This window comes from Perissodus microlepis, chromosome 14, assembly GCF_051167445.1.
Source record: "Perissodus microlepis isolate ML-2025 ecotype Zambia chromosome 14, ASM5116744v1, whole genome shotgun sequence".
In the NCBI taxonomy this organism is placed as follows: Eukaryota; Metazoa; Chordata; class Actinopteri; order Cichliformes; family Cichlidae; genus Perissodus; species Perissodus microlepis.
Window position 1 is genome coordinate 24,169,315 of NC_140474.1, and position 22,662 is coordinate 24,191,976.

Consider the following 22,662-nt stretch of genomic DNA (forward strand, 5'->3'; position numbering starts at 1 on the left):
GGAGAGGGCAGCCGATGATCTTTTGTGCTGTCTTGACCACACTCTGAAACCTCACTCTATCCGCCTTGGTGCAGCCGCGTACCATACCGTGATGCAGTAGGTTAGCAGGTTCTCAATGGACGAGCGGTAGAAGGTCAGCAGCAGGTTGGAGTTCAGCTTGTACTTCCTGAGGACTCTCAGGAAGTGCAGCCGCTGTTGGGCCTTCTTGACGACCGCTGAGATGTTGTCTGTCCAGGAGATGTCAGCAGAGATGAGGACACCAAGGAACCGGAAGGTGTGGACCCTCTCCACACACTTCCCGTTGATGCAAAGGGGGGCCAAGTCAGTGCTGTGTCTCCTGAAGTCAACAATGAGCTCTTTGGTTTTCTTAGTGTTCAGTGCCAGGTTGTTTTCTGAACACCAGGCTGCCAGCTTCAGAACTTCCTCTCTGTAGTCTGCCTCGTCTCCCTTTGAGATGAGTCCGACTACCGTGGTGTCATCAGCAAACTTTATGATGAGAGTGTTGTTGTGGGTCGAACTGCAGTCGTGGGTGTAGAGAGAATACAGGAGGGGGCTCAGCACACAGCCCTGTGGGGAGCCGGTGCTCAGTGTGCGAGTGGATGCGATTGAATGTGGATGTGATGCGATATGATATTGAATCAGTGCAATTCAATATCATATCAATAACTCTGCTAAGTATAGGTAAATAATGTCAAGCCCTGATGATAAGCACTGTGCAAGTGAAGGCCCTGTTTCATTTTCTGTACTTTACTTTATCTTCAGTCCTCTTTTATGCTAGTCTTGCGACTAACTTGGCATTCTTGGGTGACACAAGAGATCATCAAAACCTGCTTTGGTTGCTAGCAGATAGCTTAATGGAAGATACCGACTTGGCTGCAAACGCTGCCATTTACTCTCTGAGTTGTAGTGAGACTTGAAAAAGCATGTTGCAAGTAGGACACAGATTTTTTATCTTCAGGGTAAATTTTGTATCTTATTGTAACTAACACATTTCCAAAGAACCAAGTTTTAATGTAAAAATTGATGTTCCTCACTTTACGTTGCACGTTTGCACAGTTGCACACAACACAGAAACTACTGGTGACCATGGCAACCTGCTAGTGATAAAAGCAGTCACAAGGAGGTTTACTGTGCAGCATTGTTTACAACATTTTCAAAGCTAGGGACTGTCAGCAACCTCCAGCAACCACTTGCCAACCGGTCATGGAATTCACACTTTTCCCTAGCAACTAGAGGTTACCAGTTGATCATCAACCAATCACCACACCTGCTCGCATTGGGGTTGCTAGCAATGTCACAGCGACTGCCAGCAACCTCACCCAACCAGTTGGGGAATACAGCCAAAGCTTTTAAATGATCAGAATTGGTAAAAGGAATTGTAGCAAACTGGCATATTTAAAAAGCTGGAACTATGAAGTAATGTAAAAATAAAATTTAATCTGTAACACATTCTTAAGATATAATCACTGCATTCTGATCTCTGAGGCATTTATTGACTTGTATTAGTAATAAGAGTTGCACTGAGTGAAAGAGCCCAAACTGACTGCATGTTGATGGTTTTTGAGGTTTTTTAAAAAGTCTTCCTTTAGCTGACAACCGGCTAACCAATCACAGGACAGAATCTTCCCCTGAACTATTACCAGTTATAACGGAGTTGTATCAGTTTCCATCTCAGCAAGAAATCAAACCATAAATTCTCCACCACAGTGCACTATTATTTTAGAGCTCTAAAGCATGTTGGATGATCTGGTTTCTAGTCACTCCCACTTCAGGCTCCAGGAACACATTTGACTGCAAAGGCTGAAAGTCTCAGTTTCTCCTCCATCCCCCCCCACCCCCACCCCCCACCCCCCCGTCCTGGACCACAGGAGGCAGTCAGAGAGTTGATTCAGGTCATTTATCTTCCCAGTGCCAATGTTTGTAGACTACATCTTAACTGCAAAGGGAGGTATTGATCCTGCTCTCCTCTCTTCATCCCCTCCTCCTCGATACATAAAGGAGAAACGATCACAACTCACACCCTGGTTATGAATATGAAAATGCATATTGTTGATGTTAAAGTGACATTGTAATTTCTGCAGTGATTTCCTGCAAGAAAGTTACTCGACTGCAGACAAACATGTCTGAGCTCAAATCGACTCACAGTGATTGCACGGGGGACTTTCGAGCCTTGCACCATGTGTGGGACTTCAGATGGAAATCGCACTTCAAAAAAATGTTATTAGCAGCAGAAATTTAAACTAAAAGTTTGCTAGTGAGCATTTCCTCCAGGGTGTCTACTTTCTGTGCATAATGATTTTTATTAAAGTGACAGTGAGTTAGGAGTGTTTGCACGCTCTCTCTCCACAGAACCCTTCGGTTGTGGCTCTGAAGATAAATGGGCCACCAAGGCGGGCCCAAACACAGGCCTGGGGATAGGGATAGCTAATACTGAATTAATTAGCATGGGCTGATATGGTGGAGCAGCAAACAAGAGGATCATTTGATGCTATCTGCTTTTAGCTCCATTAATTTTGAACACTGTAGGGAATGCTCTTTGTGTCAATAATTGAATGACAAAAATATATTTTTAAACAAGTAAATAAAAGTGCAGTGACATCATATTCATGCTTCCAGAGAAAAACTTTATTTCTCTGACAGGCTTAGAGCCCAGGGTTTAAGCGAATTTAAGCTAACCTGCTATTTAAAAAAAATACAAAATGATATTTTATATCTTATAATATTTAATATTTAAAGATTATGAGTTCAAAAGCCAGGGTGGAGACCAGCTGAAAGCTCTGAACCCTATTCTTGTGAGACGAGTGGAGGGAGGAAGAAGATCTAAGAGCGCGAGGGGAAGTGGCAACCTGGAGAAGGTCAGACAGACATGGAGGGGCGAGGCTGTGGATGGCTTGAACAGCTAAAGAAACATTTTGAAATTAATGTGGAATTTAAGTGGGAGCCAGTGAAGCTGTTGCAGAACAGGAGTGATGTGGTGAGTGGACTGTAGTGACAATACAAGCAACTGAATTCTGGACCAGCTGAAGCTTAAGAAATTATATATATATATTTTTAAAAATAGACATCTGCTGATAGGCTGTGGAAGTGAATTATCTTGCTTGCTTGACTAATCACCAACATTAAAGTATCAACTAAATGCTTTTCTTTTTTTCAAAATAAAGACACAAAAAGATTTGTGATGTTTTTTTTTTAAATAATATGAACGCACGCAGCTTTACAAGGATGTCACAGTTTTGTTCATTGGACAACGACTGATGTCAAAATGTGTACTGGCTTTTGACACTCAGCTACTCACCAAAAAAAAAGAGGAAAAAGCAGAAGACTTGAGATGTTGCTCCTCGCTGCAGCCCATCCTCCTCCCTTCCTTTCCTTAATCCGTCTTTACTTCTTTTATTTGGTTCCTTTATGATGATGATGATGTGCCTTCTCTTCCTTGCTGTGCTGCATATTAAAAGCTATAATATGGTTCTAAGAATAGCTTTGCCTAATCTGCTCACTGTGATGAAGTGTCACTCTTATACTTCTCTGTAATGTTTTACCCTTTTCATGCCTCTAATGCTGAGAGTACCTGTCTGGATCCCAAACACTTTAACATACAAATGAAGGCATTTTACTACCAAGAGCTATATAGTTGTTTTTTTCTTACATAAACTTGTTTTTATGACCGATATTTTTAAAAAAAAGATGAACATTTATTTTCCCAGCAGACTGATATCTCATTACGAGGCAAAACTTTTCAAACTCCCTGGTGTTTGCGCTCACTTTATGTACACGCTGAGAAAATCACATGTTGCGTTGGCAGAAATGGGTATTACATACATTAACTGAGCGTGTGCGAGTGTGTGTGTGTTATTTCTCTAGAGATTAGTGCCTATTTGCAGTTTGATGGGGGAAAGCGAGTGTGTTTGGAATACAGAGTTAATATGATGTGGCAAATAAATGGCTGTTGGATAATGAGACATGGCATTTAGATAAATGTCGCTGCTTTAGTGTTTAAGGGCATAATGATAATGCTATATCAGCGAAGCGTGGCTATCTGTATTATGTAACATCTAGATTTTATTTATTTAAAGCGTATTTAGCAAACAGGTACGCAGTACCTACTAATGTCCTTTGGCTTGTTTTGGACCTGTGCACTTTTTTATTTAATAGGCTATAAAAATCCTATGAATGTGTAATATATACTTTTAATACTATAAACTGATGTGAAATGTGGTATTAGAATGAAGGTACATAATGTAATTGGACTTTATTATACAATAAAACTATACCTACAATGTACACATCCTCATTTAGTTGACATTTAAGCCCTTATTTAAAACTAAGGTTTAAGTACTTATCCAGCTGCATGAGGCTGTATAAGATATACTTATATTATCTCATAAATAGTGAGAAAAGAAAACATGTTGCTACTATTGTGACCTCTGTAGTGTCACAGTGACAAGTCATAGTAAAGAGCAACCCCTCGGGTACTGTGTCAGTCCCTGTCTTACTGTAAACTGTCTCTACTGTCACGGGCTCCTTGGTCCACAGGGCCTGCACTGCCCAGCCCACGTGGCCACATTTAAGACCCCCTCTGGCTGTCATGGGGAAGGCGTGCCAGCGCAGCCTCCAGTATGTCAGAAGCAATCATGAGACTGGGTCTTAATAACCAATAAGAGCACAGACCAGTGGCACGTAGTCAGGCCCTTTGGATACAAAGACAGGATGCTGTCAGAGTAAAGTCTGGTGGATTAAAATGAGAAGAAATCTGCGCTCCACTGACTCTTACATTTTGTTTTTTGTATTGCAGAGACAAACATCTGGAGCTGCTGCTGGCAACAATAAGACTTCTGGAGGACAAGGTAAAAAAGTCACAAAATGATATGTTTGTTTGTTATTTCCTTTGGAATATACTTGGACATTTATTTTAGGGGAAACAAACTGTTGGTTTAGGGAAGAGGAGATTGGAGTTTACAGTATAGGATGGTTTTAGAAGACAGATGACAGTAGATGGACAGCAACAAGGAGAGAAGGACATGCACAAAGACACAAATTCACCTCAGGCTTTCCATCAGATCTGTTCTTACAAGAGTTCAGGGAATGATGTCATCATATATAACATGGAGAACATTTGATAAATGTTAGAGATTATGTGATTTTTATCAGATTATTCCTTATTATTCAGAACAATATAATAATCTCTTCCCCTGCTTGACAGAAGATCACCTTGTTTATATTGCTTATACTTTATGGCTTTACATTATTTGAGAAAGAGGTTTGTTTGCAACTTTGATGTCCTGATTCAGCTGGAAAAAAACACCCTAAAAACCAGGAGACAAAAGTGAGATGACCACCAGTGTCTGTAAACACACTTCTCTGATGATTGCCTCCCTGAGCAGAGACAGACGGCCTGTATGAGTTCAGTCCTGGGGGAAATAAAGTACAGCTCTGTGCACCGAGCGCGTTACAAATCATGTTTATTGTTGAGCTTTCTGTCATTAAACCCATCACAGCAGAGCAAATAAAGGCTTCAACGAGAGAACTAATATCCTCCCAGCTTTCACCTTCTCTAAATCATGGCACTGATTTGATGCCCTGACTCAGCAGCGCATCACGGGTTGAGATGGGACCAAGTAGGCTGCGCTATTTTTATGAGATAAAACAGTGAATCTCGGATTTTATTCACTTTATTTGTGGGGAACTGCATTAAAACTCAACAGCACCGCTGTTACACTGACATCTGTATGTTTACAGATCTTTGATATGTCATAAATCAGATATATTAGTCATGTAAAAACCTTTTTTTTTTTTTGATATGAAGTAGTGACTGCTTTAATTAGGCATGCCACACTCAGAAGTCCTGAACTCACAAAAAATAAATCACTTGGAGCTATATTTTCAAACCACAGAAATTCTTGAAGACCTGACGTGTTCTGTGCAGCAACAGCTGCTCTGTAAAAGGCTACTGTCAGTTGCTCCCAGATTTTTAACGCTAGATGCAATTCCTGGTGCAACCCCCAGGGGATTTGTGTCTCCACCCGGGGATCTTCTGCTTGTTAGGCGAATGTGTAACTAGTACACAGTGGAGCAGTTTTGTATGTAATCACAAAGCACGAAGTACAACAAACACAAGGCATTAAAGAAAGTTCAAAGTAAAACAGGAAATAGACGAGTGCTAAACAGCAGCCGTGACAGAGAGAGGAGAACAGGCATCATCAGAAAGGCGAGACAGAGAGAAAACACTTGTGGAGCTAAAACTGCAACTCATAAAAATCAAAACATCACAGGAAACATAGTTAAAAACCTGATGCCAAACAAAGCAAAGCAGACAAAGCAGTCGTGGTATGTCTGAAAACTCGAACAAAAGAGAGATGATTGTTGATGGTTCCATGTATTTCTATACTTTCTTTGTCTTTCCTAGAGAACCAATCTGGTTAGTACATGGTTGCTAATAGATGGCCACACACCTTCTCTAAGTTTAAGTCATTTACATTTGTGCACATGTAAATTGGGCCTCATTTGTTGAATGAAGACGGTAACGCATTCGACTGTTAGAAGCATCACCGTTCTGTCCCTGATGTCAGCATCATAAACCCAGGGGTGCAGCTCCTTGTGTGTATAAACACTTCAATAGGAAAAAAACAGGGCTGGAAGCGTGCGATAATGAGTTTGCGTCACCACTGACGCAAACTAGAAAATGTTTTGTTTTTTCATTCTAATCTATAGTAAGTAGGAAACAATTCTTAAGCTTTCTGTTGGTAGAAAGTCTAATAAGGATGTCCAAGCAACCTGAAGAAGTACCTGAAACCGACGTCACTGCAGTGGTTAAATCTGGAGCCATTGTTCAAGTAGGAATACGTGTAAAAAAACAAACCAAACAGACGGAACGGCCAGTTGACCATTATACAACCATGAAGTGTTTGTTGGGATTACAAACTGAACTGAACTGAATTGATAAAAATGAATTGTAGACTCAAACTAAGACTCACAATCATACAGGAATCAGACTCCAAAATCACAGAAATTCAAACAACAAAATTCAGAAACACAAAACCCAAAGGTGCCAAAAAAGTGGCCAATATGTAGCTGGCAGAGTGCAGACCCAATTGCAGATCTGGAGACACGACCGAACTTTGAACAGCATTTATTGCGAGAGCTTGGGGAGCAAAATACTCTATGCAGAAACTCAGACTAACCAGGAATCAAGCACTGCAAGTTACAAAACTGAACACGTGCACATGGGGGAAAGTATGACAACGACAAAGACCAGAGGGAGACTCAGACAATAAATACACAGGAGGGAATCACGGAAGACAGGAACTCAATGCACATGAGACAAAGGACTATCAAAATAAAACAGGAAACATAACAAACTCAGAAACAGACACTAGAAACAGGAACAGAACACAAACGTGACTGAAAGATGACTCACCTGAGACAACTAACAGAGAGACCAGAGAGCGAGACATAACAGGGATCACAGAATAGAATAAGAAGATAAACACATGCACACTATGACCTAGACAAGAACCTATGAACTAGACTGACCAAAGTTAACCAAATACAGTGACAAAGGCTGACTACTCAAAGAGACAAGACAAGGAGCAGGTGACAAAAGAGGGGACAGATACAGTTCCAGAAATAAGAATATAATACAATGGAAATAACCTTAAACTCGAAACACAGAATACCATAGGACTAAAACCGAAAACATTTCATTAGACCAAAAATAATTCCCAAACCTCTAAAACTCAAAGGACATGGCCCAAAAACCTAAGATGCAAACACACACCGGTGTTTGTTGCATTACACACAGGCAGTATTGTCAGAAAATATTACAGTTTATGTGCAATTAGTTGATGTTGAGTTTTTTTTGCAAAGGTAATGGTGTATTGTATAGATAAAGTTACATAAAGCAACTTCAATTCAGTTTTATTTCTATTGGATCAAATCCCAACAGCAGTTGCCTCAAGGCACTTTATATTGTGAGGTAATACAACTTCAACAATTACCTGATGCCCAATGAGCAAGCAGTTGGTGACTGGGGGGAGGAAAACAAAACTTTTTAACAGGAAGAAACCTCCAGCAGAACCAGGCTCAGGGAGGGGCAGCTATCTGCCACGACCAGTTGGGGATGAAGATTGCCTTTCTAACTATATGTATTCAGAGGTAAACAACAACCTTAGAAACACATTCTGTGTAAGTGACAGAAAATGTTAAAAAATAAAGGTACAAAGATACAATAAAGAAGGGAATAAGTCTTTTTTTCTACAATAGAATCAAAGCAAATCTTTTGTTCCAATGTTTCAATTTTTTAAATTATCCACCTGAAAGAGTTAGAAATACTTAAGGGAGTAATCTGCCTGGAAAGTGCGTTTGAAAAGTGCATCCTCATTTGCGATTGAGAGAAGCTTGGAACCAAGTACACGCAGCAGCTGACCCCGTCTAAAATAAAACAAAAAGTCGCTCCAATTAAACCGAGCTGCTGTTTCAGCTACATTATTCACCAACAGCAATTAACGGGATTATCTCAAGCAGGGTAAACACTGTGATGCAGGAGACTAATTTTTCACTGCCTTTAAAATTCAGCTCTAGCATTTCACTCACTTAATGAAAAGAGAAAGTGAAGGAAACTACACGGCCCGCAGTACACATACACAAACACAGAATGCGCCTTTGTTGTCTGACCTTGAAAATTAATTTGAAGCCTGTAAAAACTGCTTTCCCAGCGTGTCTGAAGTGTGTTTCTTAATACACAGAGATGTGGGGGGAGAGAGAGAGAGTGGGCGAAGGGGGTGGGGAGTAACGCTGCTATTGACTCGCCCACAGCACAGTCTTTAGAGGCAACCTCTCACAGGCTCAAGGATAGCCACAAACAGATGTATTCATATTCACTGGAACTCATTTTGAACTGGGTACGTTTAAGTACATGCAGCTGTGATGCACCTCAGAGATACAGAAGGGGCTGTTTCCCTGATACCAGCGGGTGCAGGATGCAAGTGTTTACTGCAAAGATAAGGACGCCAGATTGAATGTTTATCAAGTGGATACAAATAAATCTTTTTTCTGCTTTTCTGCATAAAGAGTTAGAGAGTGCTGGCTGCTGGTGCTCATAAATTTTACTCTTATTAAAAGAGAGTGATTCAGAAAGTGACACAACAGGTTCTTATTGTTTTAAACGTACAAAACAAAGTCTGCAGAGTGATAATAATGTGCAAAACCTGACATAGATAAAACAGAAGTAACTGCAAATGATGTTGATCAGAAGAGGTCATTTGCAGGGTGTCCTGTCTGCTATTTGTTAAATATATAGCTGGAATATTATGTATTTTCATGATGCAACATGATGACATTTTGCTAATTTTACTACTTTAGTGCAAAACCATCTTAAGGTTTGTTTATCTAACCGCAGAGGAACCTGGACCTTCATTTGAGGCTTTTAGAGTTTGATGTGTAAAAGAATCTGTAATTATATTTCTGTTCAAGGTTCACCTCATTTACAGAATAATTCAGCCTGTTTAGCTAAAATGACTAAACTTAAACACGTAAAATACAAAACTTTTCACTTTAAAGTTTTTCAGTTAGCTTCCCTGTAGGCATTTAATTTGAGAAATCCATGCATTATATTGACATTAACAGTGCTTGAAAGAGAGTAGAGTCAAAGCAACTGTGAATGTGTGCGATTGAATGATTCAGACAATGAAAACCTTACAATAGAAACATGAGATTGGTGTGCATTATGCTCAAATTGTAATAGCAGCTAGGTGAAGAGCACAGCCAGGCACATTTTTATAATGTCACATGTAGGAGAGTTGTGCTTTCAGGGCTCGAATACACGGTTAATGTTTTTGAAAGGGCGTATTTTAACCCAAGCCCTATTCAGCTATACAATACCTGAACACAACCAGGCAGTTAAACTGAAAACATTAAACTATTAACAGTAAAAATTAATATTACTGTTGTTTTTTTTCACTACGCACAAACCTCATTCTCCTGGGTGAAAGGCCTCTGTTTTCATTCTTTCATCCAACTCATTTATGCTTCGTCCACTACAGGTTGACTGTAGTGACTTGCATTTTAAATAGATAGTGGTTATTTAGGTCTTTCAGATTTCAGAAATCTATCCTAGCTTTGACATTTTGTTATGTTTTCATGGCAAACAGGGAGAAAAAAAATCACTTCCCAACTTAGTTCTGATTGGATCTCGTCTCCCTTGAATTTCATCTCATTTCTACTGGTTGACAAATGTATCAATATATTTGATCATATTTTTGTCCTTTTTATTTAGTTACAGTCTTGTTTTAATCAGAAAAAAATTCTTGTTGAAAATTATTCTTCAAGGAAATTAACAGTTTTTTTGGTCCAATCTCTATAAACCCTACAGATGGTCGTTTTGACGTTGTCTACATATCTAAATTTATTGAGCTGCTGCCATGTGATTGGCTGATTCAGTATCTGTGTTAATGAGTAGTTGAACAGGTGACGGTGTATATTGAAGTCAGTGTACTATTCAGAACCTTTTAGTGTGCTTCTGTGACATTGGCAGACGTGGTTGGAGTCCAGATGTCATGTGTTTGTACCATATGTTTCATTTCTTCAGTGACCTTATGAGCCCAAGTATGACACAGACTGTCCCTGCCACTGAAACAGCTGTTAGTACCAAAGCTTTACATGATACTTCATGAACAAACCACACAGACAGTAGCAGTTAAGGATGGGGCACAGTGATGCTGTCATATGGGAAGTGCCCCCTGTTATCTGCTTATTCATGTGGGACATGACACATGAAAACAGCTCAGTTACCTCATGTAAATGTTAAGCTTGCAAAGTAATGTTAAAGAACAATGTGGAACTGCTCCACCAACGGCACCTCCCCCTCGTTTCAAACAGGCACAGGCGTAATTTCAAACGGGCTCACCTTAGAGATCAAAGCCATCCTTGTATAATTAGCTTGTGACAAGCCCTCAAAGTGAAGATGACCCATTTTCTACACACTTTTTAATTAGCTTTACTGTACTAAATTATAACCATAACGAATTCTTCCTATTCTGTTGGATAATGTTATTGAATGCACACCGTATCTTTGTTTCAGGAGCTGAAAACACACAAACAGTATTTCTTCTTCAGGCCTTTGAATGCACCATGTTTTCTGGCTTCCTCTTTCAAATCTGATGCCATGTCCAAGTAGGTTACACAGATGCTTCCTTGCCAAAGCAAGAGAAAAAACATTAAAATAAAAAGTAGACATAAAGGGGAAAACCGTACCAATCGATGCTGACATGGTCCTCCACGTTTATGCGCATATCGATCGTCTCTCTCACGGTTTTCTGCGCCTCTCTAGTGTCTCATGGCCTCAGGGGTTGACGATGTTTCCTTGACTTTCACGCTGGCTTTAAACTGTACACACACATTTCTACCCACATAAATATATATGCACACAGTACATATGAGGATTTTTCATGGCTCCAAATGAGTCTTTGTAGGGTGACTGTGCAATTGAGCACAACTGATCTGGGAACACAGCCTGAGTGTGTGTTACCTTACTTAACATGCATTTTCCTTTCTTAAGGAGTCTTTTTTTTAGTTATCTTTTGAAATTTAATAGACAAAAAATGTGAAAAATATTTTGTATGTTCACACAAATGAAAATCGATTTAAAAAATGGTTATATTATTTCTATTGCGCTTTGTTCTTTGGGAGGCTAAAACCTCTTGGGAGGTTCTGTTTGTGTGCACCATATGTCATAATTAAACAAAATGCTTTCAAGTCCAGATCTTTCAGCAACTATGTTATTTGTTTTGTGTAAAATTTAGAGGTGCCATGGTAAAAAATGCCAAAAAACTGGCTTGTTCTGATAGCTGGAGGACATTTCTTGCTTCTTGTCTATCTCAAGGATTCCCAGTCTACTTTAAGCTTCACAGGTGTATATATGAGGGAATTGCACTACTGGGTCCATTTGGATGGTGTCTCATTACTGCGTCTTATCTCTTGCTATGCAAATCAGATGCCAGAGTGTGCCTCCCCTTGTGTCACCTGATCAATATTACTGATAGCATTGTATAATGATACAGTCCAGGCCACACTTTAGACTCTTAAGCTCAATTTATGATCTTATATGCTGTAAGTGTCACTGATTCAAGTTACATACTTGACAAATAAACCTCCATTCACTGTGACATCTACTGTTGGTGATGCCAACATAGCAGAATCCCAACAATGCTTTATATTGTAAGCTACAGACCCACAATATTTAACAAGAACGCTAACCAAAAGTAAATACAAATCTCATCGTTTCAGCACCGGAAGCAGCATTTTACTATTTTGTAACCCTTTTTTACAGCTGTGTAACACCTGTGAAGGGGCTGTCGGGTGTTTCATTGTCACCCCTGGTATTCACTGCATATTCCTGCCAGTTATAATTCCTGGTGTGTTGCACACTGCTTTCTGAGAATAAGACCCAAAGTGAAGAATTTAGAAGCAAAAGATCTAGATTGTTTTTCTTCACTAAGTTGGTGAAAAAATGTGTTGCATTTTTCTATTTTGTGGCATTTGAGAAATAGATGCAGTGATTTTGTAACACATGGAAATAAAATTTCTACAATTCTAATGAGATTGAAAGTCAATGTTTGACACAAAAACCTTCACTTTCAGCAACAAAGCCTGAATCAAGCCTGAGTCAAGCTTTCTTGTCATTCCTCTAAGTCGTCTTCAGGAATAGTTCTCTGGCTTCTTGAAGGACATTCAAAGCTCTTTATTGGATGCTGGCTGCCTTTTGTTCTGTTCGCTGTCAAGACGATCCCACACTGCTCCAGTAATGTTGAGGTACTTTTCTGTGTTCATATTTCCATCATATTTAAAGGGATCTCCAACACCACTGGTTGAAATTGATCCCCAAACCATGACAGAACAGCCACAGTGTTGTACAGATGGCTGTAGATACTCACCTGTCTCCTGACCTCCTCTGTACATACTGAAGTTGATTTTATCTAGAACATTCGATTTTGGAACGATCACTCCATCAGACCTGACAGTGTCTTTCAGTCCAGCTCTTGTGTAATTTAGCATAGCTCATCTTTTTTTCTCCCTGTTTCACCTCCTTAAGAATGGCTTCTTTGCAGCCACCTGTTCACTGAGAAGATTTCGGATGGGGGTTCAGTGAGAAGGAGTTAAATCAACTCAAGGGAAAGATGCGTCTCTCGGGTCCTGTATTGGATTATTATTATTTTTCCTATTTCTTAAGGACATTACTTGCAGATACTGGTCTTCTGCTGTAGTCTATTTTAAGCCAGTTCCTCTTTTATCCTTTTTGTCCAGTTTACTCAGATTTTGTAAGAACACACTGCACGTTGTAGGTTCAATTAAAGAAATAGGAACAAATTATGTGTCTTTGTGGCATGCTGCTAGCAACAACAGCAACAATATGCGTAAAGTATGCAGCACAGACCATTTTACTCACAGATGTAATAACTTCCTGCAGTAATGTGGGCTAAAATAGCCGTCCACATGCTGTGCGAAAACTTAATAAGTTCTACTTTATTTTCAACAATCGCTTTCTTTTGTCTCAAGGTCTGTAAGCCTTCTTTCATGTCTCTCGTCCCCGGCTCACACAAATCCCTCTCATGGCTCAACTGGTTTTAAGCAGTGAAATCAGTAAGATGTCCCAACTTTCAGTGGGCTTCAAAGCGGCTTTTAAAAGGCATTCTGAAAGAAAGCCAACCAAGGAGGGTCTTATCATGACTCTAATGAATCTATTCCATTTAAACTAAATCACCTTAGCTTCAGACCTCGTAGCAATTAAGCCTAAATTTCAGCAGATACCACACAACAGCACCATGGACTTGTTTATTTATTCTTTTACTTGCTGAAAGTACAAAACCAGACGAGCGGGCGCGGCACCCCAACAGCAGATATTACACTCACATTAAGTAAAGACAGAGACGCTGAAAGGGATGCCAGGGGTAATGGGTTTGATGATCTGTAATGTGTGTCGTGAGCAGGAGATGAATCCACAAAGTGAGGAGAATGATCTGTCACTGTCACATTCAGCCGTGGCTTCCTGTCTTATAAAACAGAAGAAAATCCATCCTAAGGACTCCAAGCATTCATCGGGATGACGACGATGTGTTGGGTCTGTGCAAAACTCCAGTTTGCAGTTGTTAATTGCAGAGAGAAACTAAATGTTGCCATGGTAATGCCATTTTTAGTGGGTTTTATTCTCTATTTAGTTTTAGAAGTGAGAATAACAGAGATTGAAGCAGTCATGTACAAGAAGCAAATGAAACACAATGACAATGGACAAACTGGGGGACATATGCATGGCAGACAGGCAGAGCTCATGAATGGGTGGGATGGGTGGATGAGAGTCGAGTGATTTGAAAAAGATAAGAAAGTCTGAGGGTGAACAAACCAAAGAATTCAGCTGCTCGTGTTGACAGAGGAAACTAGAAACATGGGAACGTGTCTGAGAAATCACAAATTCTAACAGGCTGAAACTCAAGAATTTGAGGACTCAATATGAGGACGAAGGAAGGAAATGTTCCCAATAAAAGCACACAAAATATTAAATGTAGATATTACAAGACATGTTTATATTTTTATCTGTACTGTATTGATTTATTCTTGTATTAATTCTCTTATTTACTGTATGTATTTATTAGTTTATTTTTAGATTAATTAATCTTTTCTTTCTTTTTTTAAATGAATTTTTTTATAATCATCCAAACAAAGTGGGCGAATGAGTGGGTCAGTCATGCAGCGTGCGTGACGGCTGATCGACAAAACACAAACAGCGAGTCAGGGCATTGCTAATGAAGGTGCTTAGGTAACATAGCTGACATGTGGCTCTGACTGACATGACTAGCGGCGAACACAGAGGTGAGCCCATTTGCTTTCAGTAATTTCGAAGACGTGTTTTTCTTCCTCCCTTGTTAATAATGTTCATAAATCTTCTTTTAAATACTTTTTCATTACATTTCTTAATTCACTATAGCAGTTTCCCCTCAGGCCCACAGAGAGCATAAAGGATAAATGTCGCTACCATTATGTCACCCATTAGTTTCCGAAGTCCTGTTTTGACTTCCCACTATGAAAGTAAGCATAAGTCGTTAGCCGATGAGCATACCACAGAAAATCCTCCATTTTGAAACATGATATGACCAAGACTTTAAAAAATAGGCTGAATTTTTTATTCAACATGGCCCAAAATGAATGACTGAGACTAGGGCTGGGCGATATGGCCTAAAATTCATATCGCGATATAATTTGAAGCATGTGCGGTAACTATATATATCACGATATATTCTTTTCTTCTGTATAACGTATTTTCTACACTATAAGGCACACTTAAAATCCTTTAATTTTCTCAAAAATCGAGAGTGTGCCCTATGTATGAATTCTGGTTGTGCTTACTGACCTCGAACCGATTTTGGTGTGCAGAAATCTGTTAAAAAATGTTTTAGTACAACTTTGGTAAGCCGCACTGCTTGATGGATTGTCAGAGCATTACGGCTGCCGTAGTCAGGAGCTTCGCGGAGTAATCTGGGCCCAAAACTCCGTCCCCTTCAGGTCCGAAAGTCAAACGAACACTAAGAGTTAAAAACGGTCTACATTCTTTCATCTTTAATTAAGTCATCAGCGTTGCTGCTTTATCGGGTGTAACAATTAAGTTTTACATCCATGCATCCATGAAAACAGAATTTATTAAATTTAACGGAGTTAGAAGTTAGCAGGAAGTTAGCTCGCTAGTTTACACCTAAACATTTCATACCATGTTCTGACTGAGAACGTACAGCTCTGCTACCACTTCCAACATAAATGAAGACAGAAAACTAAACAGCAGTGGCGTTTGCAGGGTTACTGAAGTTGGACTACCTGGTATATAATGTTGTGCTACGTGATTGCTAGCGACACAGTTATGTTAGTATAACATTAGCACAGTGAAGCTGGAGGATGAAAGTCAACTTTTTTTCCACTCGATAAAAGTTAACGTGTCGGATTCTGGTGGTCAGGGACAAATGCAATCGCATAGCAGGATGCTATACACGGGCCAAACTTCAGTCAGGAGAACAACTGAGATTATTCATCCACAATACGAGGTTAGTTATTAATATACTGCAACAACATGGGAATAGAACAGCTGCGACAGAATTCAACATTAATGAATCAATGTTACGGAAGTGGAGGAAGCGCAGTTTTTGGCTTTCCCCATATTTCAAAAGTGCTTCATCTTTTTGCCATGACTGTCGCCCGCCATAATTTCGACCAAAACATGGTGCAGCTTGATGACATCATCAACATGCGCTATCGTGATATAGTCAAAATCTCTATCGTTGGCCAAATTTATATCGTTTCTATGGTATATCGTTTATATCGCCCACCCCTAACTGAGACCATAAACTCAACAGTGTTTACAGAGGTCGGGGCAGAAAGCCATTTTTCTGCAACCACATCTGTCACCATCTTGTGGCCTTCAAACACGTCCTCACTGGCTTCTTTTTTCAGACCTTTAAAATTGAAGCTACATCCATGCAGGATCGAAGTAGCACAGTGTTAGTAAAGTACTGTAAATCGTGCTTGCATTAGCCAATGGGCATCAACTGTTTCATTCATGTTTCCTCGCTCTGCAGTTATCAACTCACAATGATAGGAGTGGTATAGTTTCTACATACTTGGACAAATGTTGATTAAATTGACCAAAAATAGCATCTTTTGAGACATGATATTGAAAACTAGAATAGTAACTTATCCATTTCTAAACAGGTTTGACTTGATGTCTACTGTGCTTATGCACTAGTATTGAAACTGTCCCAATTACTCTCACTGGTGCAGCCTCCTTGGTCCATGTACGATATACAGTATAATTCACTGTATAGTGAGAAAAGCCAGTTTTGGTTACAGCGTTAATTTTGCCAGGTTTTGTCCAAAATACACGTTTACCTACGTTCACACTGCAGGCGAAAGCGCATCAAATCCGACTTTTGTGACCCTATGTGACCCATATCCGATCATGGTATGACAGTTTGAACAGCACAAATCCGATATTTTCAAATCCGACCTGGGTCACTTCTGGTACTAAATCCGATACATATCTGATGTTTTAGAAAGCGACTGCTGTTTGAATGGTCATGTCGCATTAAATCCGTCTTTTACTTCACTGACACAAGACAGAAGCCAATTATCAGCGCCGGAGAAGACAAACGAGAAAGCATGGCGGCCATTGTTAAAGCACGGGCTCTCTTTTTTCTCAGTGTCCTTCTTTCTCTAATTAATTTGTCAAAATTCTGTCGGTTACGATTGTGCAGAAATTGATAGACCGCTGCAACAACACCCACTAGCTCTGTAGCCGCCATTTTTACTTCCGTAAACAGAACGTGTTGTGTGTGACGTCTTCTTTTGCGCATGCGGGCCGCTTTGAGGGCCGTGAACCGTTCACACTAAAGCACGTTTGCTGTCACATTTCATTTGTAGTGTGAACAACCAGGCAAAAAAAAAAAATCCGATTTGATCAAAAAATCTGAATTGAGCTTTAAGACCTGCAGTGTGAACGTAGCCTAATACACGGCCATCCAACCACAACTGCTGTGAGGTTAAAATGAATATTCCCTGAAATGTGGTTGATGCCAGTCGCTGAAAAAAAATGATTGCTAAAGCCACGGTCATGCAGGCCTACAGATCACTCAGTGAGCCCCTTGCAAATCACCTGTCACTAGTGAAATAGTTTTTCTGGGTTCAGTTTGCAGAGGTCTTAATATGATATGTATGAATAAGATTCTATGTTTGTCTGTAGCTTTAAAGGAGTAGAACCTTCGATGCCACTTGGATTCTTAATCAAATCTTTTAGCAGTTTTTGCAACATAAACTGACCGCATTCAACCAGGACAAAGAGATTTTAATGTATTATAAAAAGGTCAGTCCTTTGATGGATGCATTTCTGATTCAAACAAGCTGGACTTGATTTTTTTATGACTTAGCTGAGCTTGACATGATCCCTTCAAGCACTTGAAGGCAGCATCAGATCAGATCCATCCTTTCACCTTCCTCTGTAGTCAGACAGTACAGATCTCATCCAGTTGCACTGCAAAGATTACGAACATGTTGACACGGCAGAGGGTACAGCTCAATAGGTAATGCCGCTGGGATGAAAACAGCAGGCATCAGAGCGTTGGAAAATTCAATATCAATTAATGCTGGATTCAAAGTGCGACTTGATATAGAGGTTAGTGTTTTCTCCTTGAGCAGCAAGAGAGAGGTACTCAAGTTCAACCTCAAGGGAACCCAAGGATTAGCTGCATGGTCAATACACGAGTCGCTCCTCTGCTCTTCTGTCGTGTGTTTCTCTGCTGATCAAACTAGAGACAATCAATGTTTTGCAGAAGTTTTGTAAGGCAGCAAAAATGGATTAGACTTCATGTGGAGCTCTGCTGGTGACTCATTAGTTGCTCAGAAAAATAAAATGGCTAAAACCCCCTAACTCGTGGTTGTGTTTGAGGATCGTTAATCATCACAGATGCAAAATGGTAAAAATTGTATACAGTTATTCTTTACATGGCAAAAACAATTCTATGATCATTATTTTCAGGAGGCCTGAGAGACTTTTACTTTCCTCTAGACTGTTATTCTTAATGGCAAAAGTTGTTGTTGATATATGTTGGAGCCACAGTGAATGCTGCATGAGAAAAATCTTCTGATAGCCTCCCTTCATATAACCTACAGGGAGGAAATCATTTTAATCACCAAAACTCTTCTCTGTAACACCACAGCTATTTTCATCTGCTCATTTACTCCTCGATCGGCTATTTATTAATGTTTCTAACCGTTTGTCAGGTAATGAAAATGCACAAATGCTTGTTGACCATATTAAGGACAATAATAACAGTAACAATCAGGTTTTTAAAACCTAGTTAGCCTTAAAATACATACTACATATTACCCTAAAATTATGCAGTTAGATATAACTAAACGTTTTTTGGAATGACATTCAAATGATAGCCTAACACTGATTTGATTTTGGTATATATATACTCTACCAGTCAAAAGTTTGTCACACATTTTCTTTAATAGTTTTTCTTTATTTTCATGACTATTTACATTGTAGATGAATGAACATATGAATTCTGTAGTAAGCAAAAAAAGCGTGGAATAACTCACAACATGTTTATATTTTAGATTCTTCGAAGCAGCCACCCTTTTCTTTGATTACTGTTTTACACACTCTTGCCTTTCTCTCAATGAGCTTCATGAGGTCGTCACCTGAAATGGTTTTCCGAAAGTCTTGAAGGAGTTCCCGGAGATGCTGAGCACTTGTTGGCTCTTTTGCTTTCACTCTGCGGTCCATCTCATCTCAAACCAACTTGACTGGGTTTAGGTCAGGTCACTGTGGAGGCCAGGCCGTCAGGTGCAGCACTCCATCATCTCCTTCTTGGTCAAATAGCTCTTACACAGCCTGGAGGTGTGTTTGGGGTCATTGTCCTGTTGAAAAATATATGATGGTCCAACTAAACACAAAGCGGGTGGGATGGCATGTCGCTGCAGGAAGCTGTGGTAGCCATGCTGGTACAGTGCGCCTTCAGTTTTGAATAAATCCCCAATAGGTCACCAGCAAAGCACCCTCACACCATCACACCTCCTCCATACTTCACGGTGGGAACCATGCATGTAGAGACCATCCGTTCACCTTTTCTGTGTCGCACAAACAAACGGTGGGTGGGACCAAAGAGCTCAAATTTGGACTAATCTGACCAACGCACAGATTTCTACTGGTCTAATGTCCATTCCTTGTGTTTCTTGTCTCATCTCTTCTGAGATTTATATAATATAAGACATATTTAGAATCATTGTTTTCTTTGCTACATAATTACATATATCTAGCTTCATATATTTGATGTCTTCAGTATGTACCTACAATGTAGAAAGTAGCAAAAATAAAGAAAAAACATTAAATTAAACTTTTGACTGGTAGTGTGCATATATATGATCCGTTTTCACTGGGATTACAGTCATGGCCTTTTTGCCAGTGTTGGATGAGCTCCAGATAGGATTAAGAACTGGTCGTCAATTTATTTCTTGCACTCTGACCTCAGAAAAAGCTGCCTGACTCCCTCACAGAAGCCCTGCTCCACTATTATTTACCCATATCATATGATGTTGTGACAGAACTCTGTGTGTTGCTGTGTATGCTACATATTATCTGTGCATGTGAGTGTCATCATTGCAAAAGTCTTTTAAACATCAACAGTAGCAGGAAATACCAAAAAAAGCAGCTTTAAGTATCTGTAACAGCTACACTGGCAAATATTTTCAGTCAAACAAAAAGATGTGGTCTGATCTGTGACTACTGAGTACTCAGGTAATAATGTAGTAGTTAGTTACAGCATTATTACATAAGCTGATGTTGACAGATTATGAGATCAAGCCAGCTATGTCCTGCCAACGTTCACACTAGACTAGTTGTCTACACATTACTACTTCAGGTTACGGAAAAGACCACAGCTTTGGAAATCAGTACCTGTGTGCATGCCTTTTCACCTTGGTAATGCTCTGTTGATCTGTACCTATGAGCCCAAATGAAGGCTGAACTGCTAACAAAAGCCTAAACTTTACTCATGTCCACACAGTGCTGATCATATATAGCAGATGTCTTGAAAGACCTTATATGACCATTAAGTCATGCAAAATAACAGAAGCAGTGATCTCTCTTACAGTAAGCACTGCCTTGTTATCGGGATATGCTGATGAGGCTTAAAAAAACCAACTTTTTAAATTCTAAATGTTGATCCAAAAAAAGGTCCCGCGGAGATGTCAATAAGTGGAAAAATACAACTTGACCTCTGTCCTTAAGGTTGCTAATCTAAAATCGCTTTTCAGAGCAGAGGCCTTACCTTACACTGATGAAAGGCTCAAACACCTTTTCATTTTCCTTTCCAGATGCATCCAAAACGGATGTGCCAGAGGACTTTGACATCGACTTGGATGACCCAGAGACTGAAAAGGCAGCCGTCACCATCCAGTCCCAGTTCAGAAAGTTCCAGAAGAAGAAGAAGTGTGATGAAAAGTCCTAGTGAGCACCATGTTGCTCTGTCACTGTGTGCAGGGACGGCGGGCGGAAGTGACGGCACAGCGACGACGGTGTGACATTTGCATGTAAAACAAATTCATACCAGTTGGAACTCAAAGGGTTGCGATGGGGCTGGGGGTGGGTGGGGGGGTGGAATGCAATAGCCTGTTAATCATATAACATGTCTGTGAATTTTCCTTACCCTATAATTATAAATGCTATTATTTAATATTCGACTACTGTATCAATAACTAAGTAATAGAGTAATAACGATATGGTTTCTGTCCTGCCATATATGTCCCGTATATCATAAAGTCTAGCTGGTGTTTGTGTTAGAATATGTTTTTGTACTTATATTTCCCCTCACCATCCCTTTCTGTACTGCTTTAGACTGTGTTTCCCTAAAAGCACCTGTATTCTTAGTGTGGGTGGACTAAAAGCTAATGTTAGAGTGAAGGCTGTTTTAAGGAAACCCTGCCTGGAGCTTTTTCATTCCGAGCATAATATTTCATCCAGAGGCATTTTTATTTCTTACCTGCATGGTACTATCAAAATGTGTATCAATGTAAATTGAATAAATAAAAACTCTGTGTGGAAACTGTGCCGAAATGTGGCTGCTGAATTGTTGCAGTATGCGTAGGGACTTTTACTCTGTCTGCGAATAGAAACTGTTCTGAATAAGCTTGGCCTAATGTATTCCCTTCTCAGCTTGATGACCTTCTCCGTGTAAAGCCAGGCTAACTGAGTGACTGATTCCCACTGAGCTGCTCTCAGCTTTAGGCATTTGCTAACCTACAACCACCCAACAGCATACACCTCATTAAATGTCATATATTTTAGGTCAAACTCCAACAGTGATATTTTGTTGTGAAGTGAAGGATTGTAAAAAATAATAATAATACAATTTTAAAATTGGCTTTTATTGAGTTTTCAGTAGCGATTTGTGTAAAAACTGCATTTGTAGGGGCACTGACATCTGATTTCTGTCTGAACTGCCCGGCTGCTGCTTCATTATTTGATTTTTTTTTTATAGTTCTGTGTAAATTATTCCAGTGGCCAGGATTTCAGCTGCAGAGCTGTCACAAACAAGCCTTACTCCTTTTGAAACTGATTACAGAAAAGACACAAAGCCTCGCATCATTATGCAGTACAGTATACGACTCCGGCACATTATGTGGTTAGCCCTTCCCTCATTAGTCTGTATAAATAAACAAACCAACTCTGGCAAAGACACTGTAAAAGTTAAACCCAGACGTCTGGTTTCAAAAGAATGAAGACCAAAGCACATCACACAAAACACACAACTCTAACAAGCAAGTTGTCAATCACTGATGCTTTTCTAAAAGAAGATTTAAATTTTTTTTCCCATGCTAGCGCCATCGCAATACGGACAGTGATGCCAGAATTTTGACTGGTTAATCAACCACTTTAGTTCAATCAGAAAAATGTGATATTCCATTTTGTTTAAACTGTTAAATGGCCATATCTAGTAGATTCTAGTACGGGCGGTCAGAGGCTCAACAATTAGCAAATGTTCGTAAAATGCAACAGCTAGCACAGCAATAGTGGTACGTGCGTAAATAGCTGTATTTGACCCTGTCAAGGTTCAGCACTAAACAAGTTAAATA

The 22,662-nt window shown here is 39.7% G+C and overlaps 1 protein-coding gene across 1 annotated transcript in view; it reads left to right on the plus strand.

Moving 5' to 3' along the window:
* Nucleotides 1-21,637, plus strand: part of pcp4b (Purkinje cell protein 4b) — a 44,786-nt gene extending 23,149 nt beyond the window's left edge. Inside the window, exons 2-3 of the mRNA XM_084950919.1 lie at nucleotides 4,793-4,844; nucleotides 20,905-21,637. Of these exons, the coding sequence (XP_084807045.1) occupies nucleotides 4,793-4,844; nucleotides 20,905-21,038 (186 nt within the window). The 3' untranslated portion in view covers nucleotides 21,039-21,637. The remainder of the gene's footprint in view (nucleotides 1-4,792; nucleotides 4,845-20,904) is intronic.
* Nucleotides 21,638-22,662: the final 1,025 nt, after the last annotated feature.